At 42.0% G+C, this 14474-nt stretch overlaps 1 protein-coding gene across 1 annotated transcript; it reads left to right on the top strand.

Annotated features, from left to right (window-relative positions):
* The first annotated feature begins 1097 nt into the window (after positions 1-1097).
* Positions 1098-14256, top strand: LOC128843938 (parvalbumin beta-like). The gene is given in 6 exon segments (XM_054041081.1): positions 1098-1192; positions 1698-1798; positions 2502-2558; positions 2561-2633; positions 3638-3747; positions 14191-14256. Coding segments are annotated over 6 exon segments (462 nt in total). The 3' UTR covers positions 14217-14256.
* The last annotated feature ends 218 nt before the right edge of the window (positions 14257-14474 follow it).

The raw sequence follows: 14474 nt of genomic DNA, 5'->3' as shown, positions 1-14474 counted from the left end.
TTACTGTTAACAGGAGCTGCAAATAGACAAGACTAGGATTATGGAAGTTAGAGACAGGGAAGACTGATTCATTCATCAAGTTCATCCCTCCTGCCAGTTCAGGACAAGATGCCTGAGAAAGGACATATTCAGTATTAAACTGATACTACAGAGCCCCCGTATCTTTGTTTCCAGGATGCTTAGTTTGCCACATAACACAGTTTTAGAATTATACAATTAGCTCCTCTTTTAAATGTAAACAGCACTGCAGAGGTAACCCACACAAGCTGATAAATGTAAGGTGAAGTTTCTGTCTCTGTCTTTGACTCATGCTATTTTTGAAAGAGGTTGAGGGGGCAACTTCATGGGATAACAGATAACTGTCAGTTTTTATTTTACCAGCTCTTCCCAAACATCAAATTATTTTCACTCCCTTTCTTAAACTGCTGTATATTCCTGTGTGCCGTTAAACAACTGAAACACACCACCCCCAGAAGTGGTTGCATTTATCATTGTTGTTATTATTTAAAGTGTATATGATGCAATGGTTTTGCACTGAGCTTTACAGAAATGAAAAGGCAAAGTCTCTTCCCCCCGAAGAACTTACAATCAAAATGACATGTTTCAGTAACAGATTAACTGAACTCTGTATCTAGCTTGTTAAAAAGCATTTGGGGATTCTTTAGAAGGAAACATGCTATATACACTTTACACACAAACTTTACTCGCGTGAGCAGCTTCACTTACGTCAATAGGACTACTAACAGGAGCACATAAAGGTTAGCAGGATCAGGCCCTAAGACTCCAAAGTCTAGCGGTACAGACATATATTTCAGTAACTGTAGCCTAAGCAATATCAAATTGTTAAAATCTTTTTCATCCATAGTTCAAAAAAATCACTTACTTTGCTAAAATTAGGTACAAGTGACTTGAGTGGGTTTACCTCATATGGCTCTAAACCTTATCATATTGTCTAAAACACCACGTACAATCCTCTATGATATAAATATCAATCTGATTAGCTAGCAGCTATAGTATCTCCTCCCCTTTGACATCTGAGCCCTGACATGATTCTATGACTTCTGTGAAAGGTCTGACAGGTCTAAACTAAAGCCTATATGTCAAGGTCTCTGCCAAGCAAAAAATCAAGCGAAGAGCACTATTATTTTTCTGCCTCCTTCTCCTCTCAGCTTGGGAAAAATCCATCAACAGGGTGAGTTGAGCTTTTTGCTTGTTGTTTTGGGGGTTTGGTTTTTGTTATTGTTGGTGGGTTTTTCCCCCCAGGTCTCACACTGACCCATTCAAAAAAACCTACTTGGATATAACTGTGTATGTCAAACTGAACCTCAAAAGCTGTAGTTTTTACAGGGTGTTTGGTTTTGTGTTGGCATCATCAACCTGAAGGATCAACTGGAGAGAATCCACTACAACCTATGATGAAAAACATGTGGCCAAATGAAAGAACTTGCTAAAGGAAAGAACCACATTCAGTGCTTCAGAGGAACACCTCCCCTGGGCAAAACTGTGGCCTGTGTTGCTGTTGCCTTCTGCAGATCTAAGGACATGTCCCCATCTGGCAGTGGTAGAGGCCAATATGCCAAGATCAACATTCAATGGCTCTGCTGGCCATTGGTGGAGCTGCAGACGTATCTCACACTAAGCTCTCCAACAGCCTGTACTTGAAAATAGTACTTGCCCATCATCACGGTTTGTATTAGCGCCAGCTTATTTTGTTTGCCTCTTCCCTGTAACTTTGACGTGGCTCTCACTGGTATCCTGAATGATGCTGAAATCGCTGCTGGCCTACCGAGCTGCCACAGTAATGCCTGCCTTTTAAAAGCCTCCTGCCTTTTCTCTTTGCCTTTCAAATTCCCCTTTCCCTGCCATCCAATCACTCAGTTCCAGTAGAAACAGAAAAGGCAACCAGATAGCCTGAAATAACCTAACATGATTTACCATTTCTAGTGTCCACGACAAGGTTATCGCCCCACATTTGTTTTACAAACTACATTTCTACTTGTATTCTCCCCCCAATAAGGCAAGGAGGTAGAATACATGTGAGTTTTAACCTGTACTCAGTCTAGGGCCTAATTCCCCCAACACTTATGCATGTGAATCACTTTAATCAGAAAAATAGTCACAAGGGAGGAAATCCTGGCCTCAGTGAAGTTAGTGATAAAACTCCCATTGGCTTAAATTGGGTCAGGATTTCACCCACTGAGTTCAGTGAAAACTACTTATATGAGTGACTTAAATACTTGCACATGTAAATCTCTGCAGGAATGAGCCCAGAGTCATTAGCTTTTCTCCCTAGGCTTAAGAGAGATCAATGATTGAAATGTTCAGCTCATCTGAAATAGATTAAGAAAATCAAAGAGTTATTGAGGAGCTTCATTGTGCTGAGGAGCAAAACAGTCTCTTTGTAGTTTGGCGAATATAACAAATGGAAAAAACTGAGGCCGCTTTTCAGGTTCCTAATCTCTAACCTCTCTTCTCTATCCTCTCTCACTGACCTCCCTCAGCCGCAGATTCCTTCGATTACAAAACCTTTGTCATCAAAGTGGGTCTGAACTCCAAGTCCAAGAACAGCTGGTCAAAGTCTTTGGAATCCTTGCCCTTGATAGGAATGGCTTAATTGAGGAAGATGAGCTGAAGTAAGTGGATCAAAACACTACAAACAAGTTCAGCCTTCACAATCACAAAATGCACTGCAGCATGGGATTAGAAATAGACTTACTCTGATCTGTGTTTTTGAAACCTAGGTTGTAATTACTCACTTTTTTTCCATTTGTGTTTGGGCTGAAAACCACAAGAAAAATATTTAAGAAAAAACACTTGGGTTCCCGGCTTATTTTATTGCCTAGTGTCCACTTCAAGAAGAGAACAATAGGAAGTTCAAAAAGCGTGGAGCACAAGGACAAGTCAGTTACATAGCTCTGAAAATATTTATTTTGTATGAGGATAATTAACAGGCTTTTAAAAGATTGAAAAACAGCAGTTCTGCTGGGGTTTGGCTTTTGTGCTCTAAATTCTAATGGCTATCGACTTCTTACAACCCTAATCTTAAAGAAGCTAATCATATGAATCTCATTTTGAAATAAAAGTTAGGATGGCTAAATTGTTACTGGTCATATCATCAGTCTAAATTTCCAGGGATGATATCCTGACCCCCTGAAGCAGGGCTGGCTCCAGGGTTTTTGCCGCCCCAAGCGGCGCAAAAAAAAAAAAAAAAAAGCCACGATCGCGATCTGCGGCGGCAATTCGGCGGGAGGTCCTTGGCTCCGAGCGAGAGTGAGGGACCGTCCGCCGAATTCCCATCGAATAGTTGGACCTGCCGCCCCTCTCCGGAGTGACCGCCCCAACCACCTGCTTGGCAAGCTGGTGCCTGGAGCCGCCGCTGCCCTGAAGTCAATGGAAATTTTGCCATTGAATTCAATGGAGCCAGGATTTCAGCTGAGGACTTTTCATACTTCGATGCAAATAGCCTCTTCTTCCCCTAAAACACATTTGTAATTAACTTTCACTTATTTTTTTATCATTGCATGGTAAACTTCTCAGGCAGACATGTAAAATCCTGTTCCAACTGAATTCAATGGGAATTTTGCTATTGACTTCAATAGGGCCAGGTTCACTGATTTGTCCTCTCATTTTTTGACAGGTTCTTCCTGCAGAATTTCTCCACAAGTGTCAGAACTTTGACTGATGCCAAGACTAAGGCTTCCCTGGCAGCAGTTGACAGTGATGGAGATGATAAAATTAGAGTGAATGGTAAGGATCCCGTTATAAAATGGTCACCCTGGATAAGGTGTTAAATGTGTTCACACCACTTACTTCATTGCCATGACAGGGGTCAAACCTTAACCACTATCCCCTCCCTGATATTAAACTTCTAAAAAAACACTTCTCAGTTATTATGGTTTTAATTATGAGAAAATAATCCCCTTTGAATAGTGCTACATCTTGAAAATAATCTATATAGGGAGATGGGGAAAACCCCATTCCTTAATTTCAATTTGTCCAGATATAACAATTTCCTGAAAGATACAATGGGCTCCATTATTGCGTAAGCCACTGACTTAATCCTAAATCCTGGAGAAAAATTTGATTTAGTTTTAAAAAATTAACTGAATGTAAATGAGAAAAAGCAGTAAAGAGAAAATATTAAAATTATTTCCCCCTACAGTTGAATTTTTCTGCATGTAATTATTAATCATGGTTGGGGACAGGAGCTTGAAAGAATTTATTTACTTAATAAAAAATGTAAAAGTACTTTATAACAACAAATCACATATGATACTTGTGTGTAAGAGCTAGAGTGATTAAAGTATCTAAGGAGACCTCACTATGTGTCACAGTGCAATTCAAAGACTTTGCTGAGTGGTATGGTTGAGGGTAGATCCTTGCGCACATATGCAGACCCCCATTGACTTCAATGTGACTTAATGCAATTGCAGGGATCCATGTGAGCAGATCTTCTTACTGGACTGGGGCTCTATAATGTAGACAACTAAGATTAGTAATGTACATTTTTGCATCCTGCAGACACTTACGTATGAAAGTAACTTTATGTCCATAATTAGTCCCATTCAACTCAGGAAGACTACTCATGTGCATAAAGTTACTCATGTGCATATATTTTTTCCAGGATCGGGACCCTAATTTATTCCTGTGCAAAAACAACCGCACTATTTTGTCAGTGATTTTGGCTTCTGAAATGTAGAGACAAGGACACTTCGAATACTTTAGACACTACACAATGACACTTCTAATACTTCTCTTTGGTTTAAGACATCCGCTTTATCAGTGTATCACACGGTCAGTTTAGCACTGATTTTTCAGAGGAAATATAATTAAGTTCTCATGTAATTATTTAAACATTGGCAAGACACTTTTATGACACCAACCTAATAAAACCCAGTTGTTGTTTTTTCCCTTGAGTTACAGGCTCTTTGAGACAGATCGTGCTGAGCCAAGAGCTGACGCAGCATCCTATCCCTCAATCACCACCAATGTAGGTTAATTGAGACCTAACTGGGAGGTCAAGCAACAGAGTACAGCTACAGCTCAGGGGCTAATTAGATGGGGAAGCCATTCCAGCAGCTGGGAATAGGAAGGAAGACCCTAGAAGGGAGCACTGAGAGCCTTAAGGAAGGCAGAGATAGACAGGGCTGGCTGCTGCTGCTAGCTGTGTCCATTTCCCCAAAAGCAAATGGGGGAGCTGGCTGGGGCTTGTAAATAGCACTACAGGCAGAGGCCTGCTGGAACAAAACAATAAAACACAGTGGTGATGAAGGAGACCTGAAGTGGTGTGGTCTCTGAGTAAGGCCTGAAAGGACAGCCCCGTGACCCCTGGTTAAATCTTACCAAGCATTCAAGATTAAGACCAGGCTGATTGTACTGTAAACAATCTTTCTTACTGCAAGTCCACTATTGATTTATACATTGTTCCCATGAAATGGCATTAACAGTTGCCAATATATTGTTTCTCATTGCTTGAAAATGTGTAACCCACAATGAACTACTTGAACTTTAGTGTCTCGTGTCATAATTAAAAGACTCTACATCATTGGGAGACTCAGATGGAACTCCTTATGCTAATCAAAATAACTTTGAACTTTGTGCTTTGTTTTCAATAGGTGCCTTTAAAAATATTAAACAAATGTGAAATATTGAATGTCTCTGCGGGCAATTTATCTTCAATATTCACAAATGCCAATCTAATTTTTAATGAATATCCATGAAGTCAAAAAGGCAGGTTCTACTTGTATACCTAACTAGCATTTGCCTTAAGTGGTTTAATAAAAAGCCCTGGCTACCCCATCTAGATAATGTAAGTGGCAGTGATAGAATTTATACATAAATAAGTAAAAGGTGGATTAATGATCAATGAGTTTAGAGCCCTACCAAATCAGGGTCCATTTTGGTCAATTTCATGGTCATAGGATTTTTAAAATCGTATATTTCATGATTTCACATATTTAAATCTGAAATTTCATGGTGTTGTAACTGCAGGGGTCCTGATCCAAAAGGGGTTGTGGGAAGGTTGCAAGGTTATTGTAGGGAGATTGTGGAATTACCACCCTTGCTTCTGCGCTGTTGTTGGCAGCAGCGCTGTCTTCAGAGCTGGGCGGCTGGCAAGCAACAGCTGCTGGTCAGGAGCCCAGCTGGAAAGGCATTGCTGCCGCCAGCAGCAGCGCAGAAGTAAGGATGCATGATATGATATTGCCACTCTTATTTCTGTGCTGCTGTTGGCGGGACGCTGCCTTCCTTGGTAGCTGGTCAGCAGTCACCACTCTCTGGCTACCCAGCTAGAAGGCAGTGCAGAAGTAAGGGTGGCAATACTGTGACCCCCTTACAATAACCTTGCAACCCTCCCCCACAACTCCCTTTTGTTTTGGGACCCTCAGTTTGAGAAATGCTGGTCTCCCCTGTAAAATCTGTACAGTATAGGGTAAAGTACACAAAAGACCAGATTTCACAGGGGGGACCAGATTTCACGATCCGTGATGTGTTTTTTATGGCTGTGAATTTGGTTGGGCCCTACTCAGATGATTACATTTTTCAGTTATTTTACACACTGAATAAGACTACAAGCAAACAGAGGTCTCTACATCTTATAGAGGTGCATCTTATAGAGTCTACATCGATGGTAGGATCTGGCCTTAAACAGGTTATTCATTTCTTTTAACATAAGATTAACTGAATCCAGTCTGAATTATGATTACCCCTTCTATAGCAATAAACATAAACCATGAGATGCCTTGTGGGTTCTCTGAGAAATAACCCACCTGCATGCCCACCTGATGTCACTCTTGTTTCACTTAACAGAAGTTAAAACATTTTTTGGCTTGTTTGAAGCACTCCGAATAAGAATCACACTAGTATCCTACATGTCCATCTCTGCTTATTAATTGCTTTTTCTGGGTGAAATTCAGTCTTCCACAGACAGAGAGCACAAGGCCTATGCACCACTTAAACCACCCAGGTCTCCCTACAGGTATTATCAACTTTAATAAAAAATCCTCCAGGACAAGTGTTGTAGAATATGCTATTGTTGCCATGGTCGTAGCCAAGATGTCATATACTGATCCTAAATTCCCTGTAAGCTGTGCAGCTGCACAGCAACCTTCTTAGCGCTGCGCAGGCGCTCAGGGAACCCGCCCGGGGAGGGGGTGCCCCTCCCCCAGCCCCAACTCTGCCGCAGTGCCCAGACACTCCAGGGCGCCCCTACTCTGGCCTGAACCCAGCTGCGGCCGGAGCAGCCCAGCCTCGACCGGCCCTAGACCCAGCTGCGGCCAAGGTGGCCCAGCCTGACCCAATCCGGACCCGGTGGATTTTGGTGAACATAACAAAATTCATTCTTCACATGGGTGGAAAAAATTAGAAGGAGCACTGTTGATGACTACTATATATTGACTCCCTTCAGGAAACACACCACCCTTCCCAGTATGCTGAGGGGAATTGTCTTCAGAACTGGTTACTGTGGTTAATAGAATCAAATGATATGTACATCTTCTAGCCTAATACAAAAACTCTCGGAGCCACATTATTTGTCACAGGAAATTAAAAGGGGCAATAATGCCTTCATTTTCTCTCTCTCTCTCTCCCTCTCTCTCTCTCTCTATGGACTACGGGGGCTAGTAGCACCACCTATTTTAAGGTTGTCCAACACTTCCAACTATAAGATCCTGTGTTCAGTTGCTTTTAACTTATTGTTTGAGCTGAATTTTTCCCTGCCAGGTGTCTGCTTCAGGCTGAATTTTTCTGAAAAATTTCAGCCAAAACAGTTCAGCTGTTTCCAAGAATGAGGGTAGGAAAAAATACATTGTTTTGCCCTCGTTAAAAAATTCTGGTGACCTTTTCTTTGAGAAGCCCTGCCACCTCCGTGCTTTCGAGCAGGGACTTGAAATGTGGCAGGAAGTGGCCCTCAAGTCAAGGATATGTCTTTTGCTAGAACTATGAAAATCTGCCCAAATTTGGCCAAATCATAAGCCTTTGAAAATTTGTGCAGTTCACACATGTGCAGCAAGGCTGCAGGGGGAGGAGCAGGACTTTCCTTGCAATTGAACTCTGGTCTGCGATGGACCATGCTAGGTCCAAGCACCAGAACTGAAAGGAGAGAGACTTTCCTTCCTGTGTTTTCAAAACTCCTTTTGTTGAGCCCACGCAGCTGCTGCATTCAAATGCAGAGAGGACAAGAGCTGAACCTGGGGGTAGAGAAGATTGGGACAAGGTGTCTCGGGCCGGGGGCAGGGACTGAACCTGGAGGCTAGCAGGAGGGAGAACGAAACTGGGGCTGAGAGTTGAGGTGGAGGGGAGACTGACTCTGGGAGCCGGATTGCGGCAGACAAACTGGCTGGGCAAGGAGACTAGGACTGGGAACCAGGGAAAGAAACAGGCAGGGGGGATGGTAGGGGCTGGGAACCATTAGATAGGAAGGGACTGAGAATGAACAGTGAGCCAGGGAGGAAGAAAGAGAATAGCTGGGCAAGGAGACCGGGACTGGGAACAAGCTGGATGAGGAAAGAAGAAGAGGGAAAACAGAAATGAAAAGAAGCTAGGGTGTGGGTGTAAAATGTGGATAATAATATCTCACAGGGATGTTGTGAAAATAAATTCATTCATATTTGTGAAGCACTCAGATGCTATAGTGGTGAATGCTATAGAAAAGACCAGGAGGAAATTAATAATTCTGTCTTCAGAGCAGAGTTGGACTCGTGTGCAGTAAATACAGCATGGGCCACACATTGAACATCAAGGAGAAAACAAAATATTGAATAGCTTCTCATTAATTGAGCACCATCCTGCCTGTGAACTGAATGAGGCAGGGATCCTGTGGGAAAAAATAGTATGTGGCTATGTAATTAATCATATGCACAAGGGGGGCAAATTAAGATTGCACAGGCAAGAGAAAAAAAATCAAGCCAGCGCTTTACCATGAGGCAAGAAAGAGAGATACCATTGTAGTTGTTTTTCTTTATGAGGCACACAGATGCTAGGGTGATGGGGGCCATATACAAACCCTGATGGATAGCTAATTCAAACATAATAGATCTTTTGCTGAATTTGTGTACAGTGTTTATTTGGAACCACTTTTTTCTTTTACCGTACCCGTTGACCATATGGATCATTACATTTCAGCATGATGGTCTCCCCCCCCCCCCCCCCCCCCCCCCCCCCCCCCCCCCCCCCTCCCCCCCCCACCCCCCCCAAATATCACATCACATGTTTTGCACTGTCTTTACTTAGGCACTGATCCTGCAAACACTTATGCACGTGCTTTACTTTACCACTGTGAGCAGTCCCATTGTGGGAATATTTACGATAACAAAGTTGTCTACTTCTGCTAAACAATCAGTTCCACCTTGTATTGTGCTGTGACACTATGAGTACCTTTCCCAAACCATCTCTGTGTAGCTCAAAAACGTGTCTCTTTCACCAACAGAAGTTGGTCCAATAAAATATATTACCTCACCCACCTTGCCTCGGCAACAAAGTTAGACATATGCAGAAGTGTTCGCGGAATTAGGGCTTTAATATCAAAAATATGTTGCTGCTAAAGAGGGCATTGGAGCATCACAAGAGCTTATCATCATACATTATGGAGAAAGAGGAAAATGGGAGATTGTCATCATTAATGAATCAAGCAATCTGATTGGCTAATGTATAAGGCATTAAATGGGTGATCCAATGCCCATAAAAGTCAATGGGAGTCCTTCCATTGATTTCAGTGGACACTGGATCAGACCCTAATATTTTAGAATTTTCCTGTACATTGAAACAGCATCTTCTGTCACAAATTGATGTGCATTATTCCATTTGCACCCCTCCCCAAGCACGCCGTCGCTGCTCCACTTCTCCCGCCTCCCAGGCGCCACAAGCCTGGGAGGGGAGGAGAATTAGACCGGGGGCAGCATGCTCGGGGAGGAGGCGGAGCAGAGGTGAGCTGGGGTGGGGAGCTGCCGCACGGCTCCCCGGTGGGGGGAGCTGCCGCGGGGAGGGCGCCTCAGGGCTGGGGGTGGGGCGCAAGGTGAAACTTCCGCCTAGGGCGTGAAACTTCCTTGCACCGGCCCTGCCCATAGGCCCCACACCTGAAAGGAATTCTGCACGAGCAGGCTCCTACATACGCAAAGAGGCCCATTAAAGTTAAGGGGGCTCTGCATGGGTGCTGGGGTCTAGGTGGACAGAATAACTTGCAATATTGGGGCCATAGGCCCTGATTCAGCAAAGCACTTAAAACATGTGTAAATACATCCCTATTCAGCAAAGAACTTAATCCTGTACTTAACTTTAATTTCACTGGCACTTCAGCACATGCTTAAAGTTAAGCAAGTGCTTAAGTACTTTGCTGAATTGGAGCCATAACTGAGCACTATTTTGCTCCACATTTATTAGGAGACCACATCTGTTAGCCAAGTGATTTTTGTCAGTGCTCTGGGTGATTACTTATGACATTGGTCACTATATAAATACAAGGTATTTTTTTTACATTATACATCATTTAGGATCTGAGCCTGGTCTCACTGCAGACAACAGGATTTTTGCCAGTTATTTCAGTGGGACCAGGACTGATCAGTTAATAAGGAAATAGCTGGAATTACTGCAGCGGCATTTCTTTTATTTACCACTGCTCTTTATATTAAAAAAAGAACAGGAGTACTTGTGGCACCTTAGAGACTAACAAATTTATTAGAGCATAAGCTTTCGTGGACTACAGCCCACTTCTTCAGATGCATATAGAATGGAACATATATTGAGGAGATATATATCTTAGGTGCCACAAGTACTCCTGTTCTTTTTGCGGATACAGACTAACACGGCTTCTACTCTGAAACCTGCTCTTTATATTGTTGGTCATTGTGAGATGGAATTATTTGGTCCCCTGCAGAATCAACTAGAAACAATATAACAATATACTGTAGTTCTCTTCATATTTATTACATATACTAAAAGGCAGCGTCCAGGCTCTTAAACATCTTTTAACCTTTATGGCAAGATTATTACTGAAATATCGGGAAAATGTGAATAATGCAGGAATGCAAAGATCACACTACCTGATTGTGCAGCTGACAGCAACCACAAACATCTTAAACCATCATGTGTAGTGTCAGGGTCATAAGATAGTATTACTAGATCATGGTGACACTAGACAATTTGTTTAATGATAATCATAGAGCATATCAAATGTTAGCAGAGACGCAGAGATGGCATCTTATATTGCTTCAGCTTTTTAAATGAAAAAGCACTGTGGACTAAAATATTTAGGAAATAATTCTGCTGAAGTTCATGAAGTATTTATTCTGCTATTGTATTTTATACAAAAATTTCTTCTTTACTAGGAATGGGAAAGTACATAACCCTCATTCTTATCACAGGACAGTAGGGGAGAAATAAACTTCATTGTTTAGCTCCAGACATTTCAACTCTTCAGGGTATATCCTCCATTTGTCACACACCCTGAACTCCCACCCAAAACTCTGGCTGATATCCTGATCACATTCTAGTCAACAGAAGTTTTGCTATTGACACTTATAGGACTAAGATTTCATCGGTTTGATTTTTCAGTGCATTGTCATAGTGGTCATAGCAGAAAAAAAATTGAACATAAAATAGTTTATTCCCAAAACATCTCTGTTCTATTTCCTTGAGGGTCCATGCCAAGTACCAAATCCCACCTGATGTAAAGGCTTTTGGAAACTACCTGGATGGGACTGAGTATTTATTTCCTGAGAATGAAAATGGATGCCCCGGGGGAGCACTAGAAGTGACATATAATGACTTGGTTCATTGTAGGGCATGATTCTCATTGGACCCTTCACACTATAAGTTACAGTTACATCCACTATTAGTTACACTGCCAGAGTTGTGAATAAGGCTTTAGTGTAAGTGAGGACCAGGCCCTATGGACCATTCAGCTTCTAGCTCCTCATGACAAAAGGGAGAGCCTCTTATTGAGGATGATGATACCACAGCACCACCTCTGACATGAGTGGAGTGGGAAGATGGAGTTGTATGGGTTTTAGAACGGCTGTTAGAGCATCCATTTACACTATTGTAGTCGGTCTCAGATTAACACTTCTCTAGTCTCACCTGAGACTGCTGTTGAAGCTTCTCTTGCATCTGCTGGTGTTAATGTCCTAGTTGGCTGTCACTTGCTAATTAATTCTATGTAGCTTAAAACAAACAGAAGACAAAGAGTAAAGGAACAGCTTGAAGAGTGTCAGTGTTTTAGTGTAATGCAAGTTCCCCTGTGCTTATGGAAGAAGTTAGTGGAATTAGATTAGGAAATAGTGCTGTAAACATTTTATCTAGATATGCTTTAATACTTTCATTTAGTCTATACTGCAAGGAGATTCATTTCATGGTTACAATTTCACAATATGAATTGCTTCGTATTTGTCTGAATTGCACTTTTCAATTTAATTCTGAAATTTTGAAGCCAAAAAAGCAGTTTCTTCCCAAAAGCACTGTGTTTAAATGGGTGCAGACAGTAAAACAAATATGGAGGGAAAGTTATGTACCAGGTAAGTCTCCAAAAAAACAATCCAATGGGTGTCTGAAATATCCCTATTAAGCAAAAGGAAACAACTAACATTTCTTTAATTGTTTTCTGGACTTAATAAGAAAACTGGCCAAGCACTTCTGAAAACAGAATTCACTGCTCTAGGGCCAGATCCTTAGCCAATGTAAATCGCTGATTGCTCAGAGATGGTTTCATTATTTAAAGTGTCATATGCCCACTCTATACTTGTATACTGACTGCACCATTATTTTTATAAAATATCTCCCTTTGTCCTTTTGGTTTATTTCATTTTTATAAACACCTTACACTACTAAAATGTAAGCAGTTGGTTAAGAGAAAGAGGTATCGGAGAATCTGAAAAACAACATATTCAGGTATTGTAGAGTAACTTATTTAATTAAAATATCTCTTTATATGATACACTCCTCCATGATGATTTCATCCTAACTGTAGTGGAGGGAAAGCAAATGAAGAGTGTCATTAATAAATAAATAAATACCAGTAACTCTAGATTTCCACCTGTATCACTATACAGTGACATCAACTTCATTCTGAAATTCAGCTCTTTTAGGCTTTTGTAACCCATCTTTCAGACAGGATTAGCATCACAGTTGGTCTCAGTGTTGAATTTCAAACATTACAGAACCCCATCTTTAATTGTTGCAGTCACTCTATGTTAGCCATTGCCCTGCTTTTATATCTTTTACTGTACTGTACAACTCATTTCAATTACTTTACTGCTTATGAATATTCTGCTTGGGGTGAATGGTTTTTAAATGTTGGATTCTCTAAGTGGCAGAGTTTATGAGAGTCAGGCACAGTCCTTTGAATTTTTTATCCTTAGATGTGGAGTTGAACATGGATGTTGTACAAGCAAATGTCTATGTGGTGGTCTCCCTAAGCAATTTAATCCACCAGTGTAGTGTTTTTGCTAACTGCAACATTAAAATAGATTTGGTTGATTTTTGATACTAATTACATGACATAATTCAGTGTAAAGATGGGGAGGGGAGAATGTTTGATTTGGTAGCTGGCAGAACACTAGAAGTCTTCCGGATCTTGTCAGGTCTTCCATAGGGAGCGGGGTGGATTGACCTGGAATGTCGTTTAGTTTTACTGGGACTGTCTGCATGGGGGATGGGAGAGCAGGGGATGACTTTAGGTGAAGGACGGTACCTGAGCCTGTAACCTGAGCCAGGAAGGGGGGTGGGGCGAGGCGACACCTTTGCCCAGGGAAACTGGACAAAGGGAGAGGGGGAGAGAGCCTGGAAGAGGGGTTTTTGGTTTCAGTTTTGGGCTGGCTGGGAAGAGGCAGGGAACCCCAAGATCCTTGCCACCCAGAGGGACCTGGCAGAGGGGTCCTGGTTGTACCTACAAGCCCTGCTTGGGACTGTGTTCCTGTTATCTAATAAACCTTTTGATTTACTGGCTGGCTGAGAGTCACGGTGAATCGCAGGAAATGGGGGTAGGGCGACCAGACAGCAAATATGAAAATCGGGACTGGGGGTAGGGGGTAATAGGAGCCTATATAAGAAAAAGACCCAAAAATCGGGACTGTCCCTATAAAATTGGGACATCTGGTCACCCTAAGTGGGGGGTGCAGGGCCCTGACTCCCCCACACTCCGTGACACCTTGATCTTGATGTTGTCTTCAATACAATTTATATTTTCTTTTCCTTGCAAATTAGTATCAACTGGCAAACCCAATGCTTAAGAATAAAAGAGTTCAGCAAGCAGCATACAAGGAATCCAAGTGGAAACAAAGGAAGCCCACAATAAAGTCCAGGGATCAAATCCTGGCCCCGCTGAAGTCAATGGCAACACGCTAGAAGATTACAAAATACAGTGTACGTTCTAGCAAGAAAATGTTAGGTGCTGAAATAGATCCAAACAAGACTTCAGAAACAACCCACTAGTACATGAAGAGAAGGAAACTAAGGCCTTGTCTACACTACGAGAGTAGTTCGATTTT

Source organism: Malaclemys terrapin, chromosome 10 (genome assembly GCF_027887155.1).
Source record: "Malaclemys terrapin pileata isolate rMalTer1 chromosome 10, rMalTer1.hap1, whole genome shotgun sequence".
NCBI classification, from domain to species: Eukaryota; Metazoa; Chordata; order Testudines; family Emydidae; genus Malaclemys; species Malaclemys terrapin.
The sequence above is the reverse complement of the archived record's forward strand: the minus strand, read 5'-3'. Positions and strand labels throughout refer to the sequence as shown.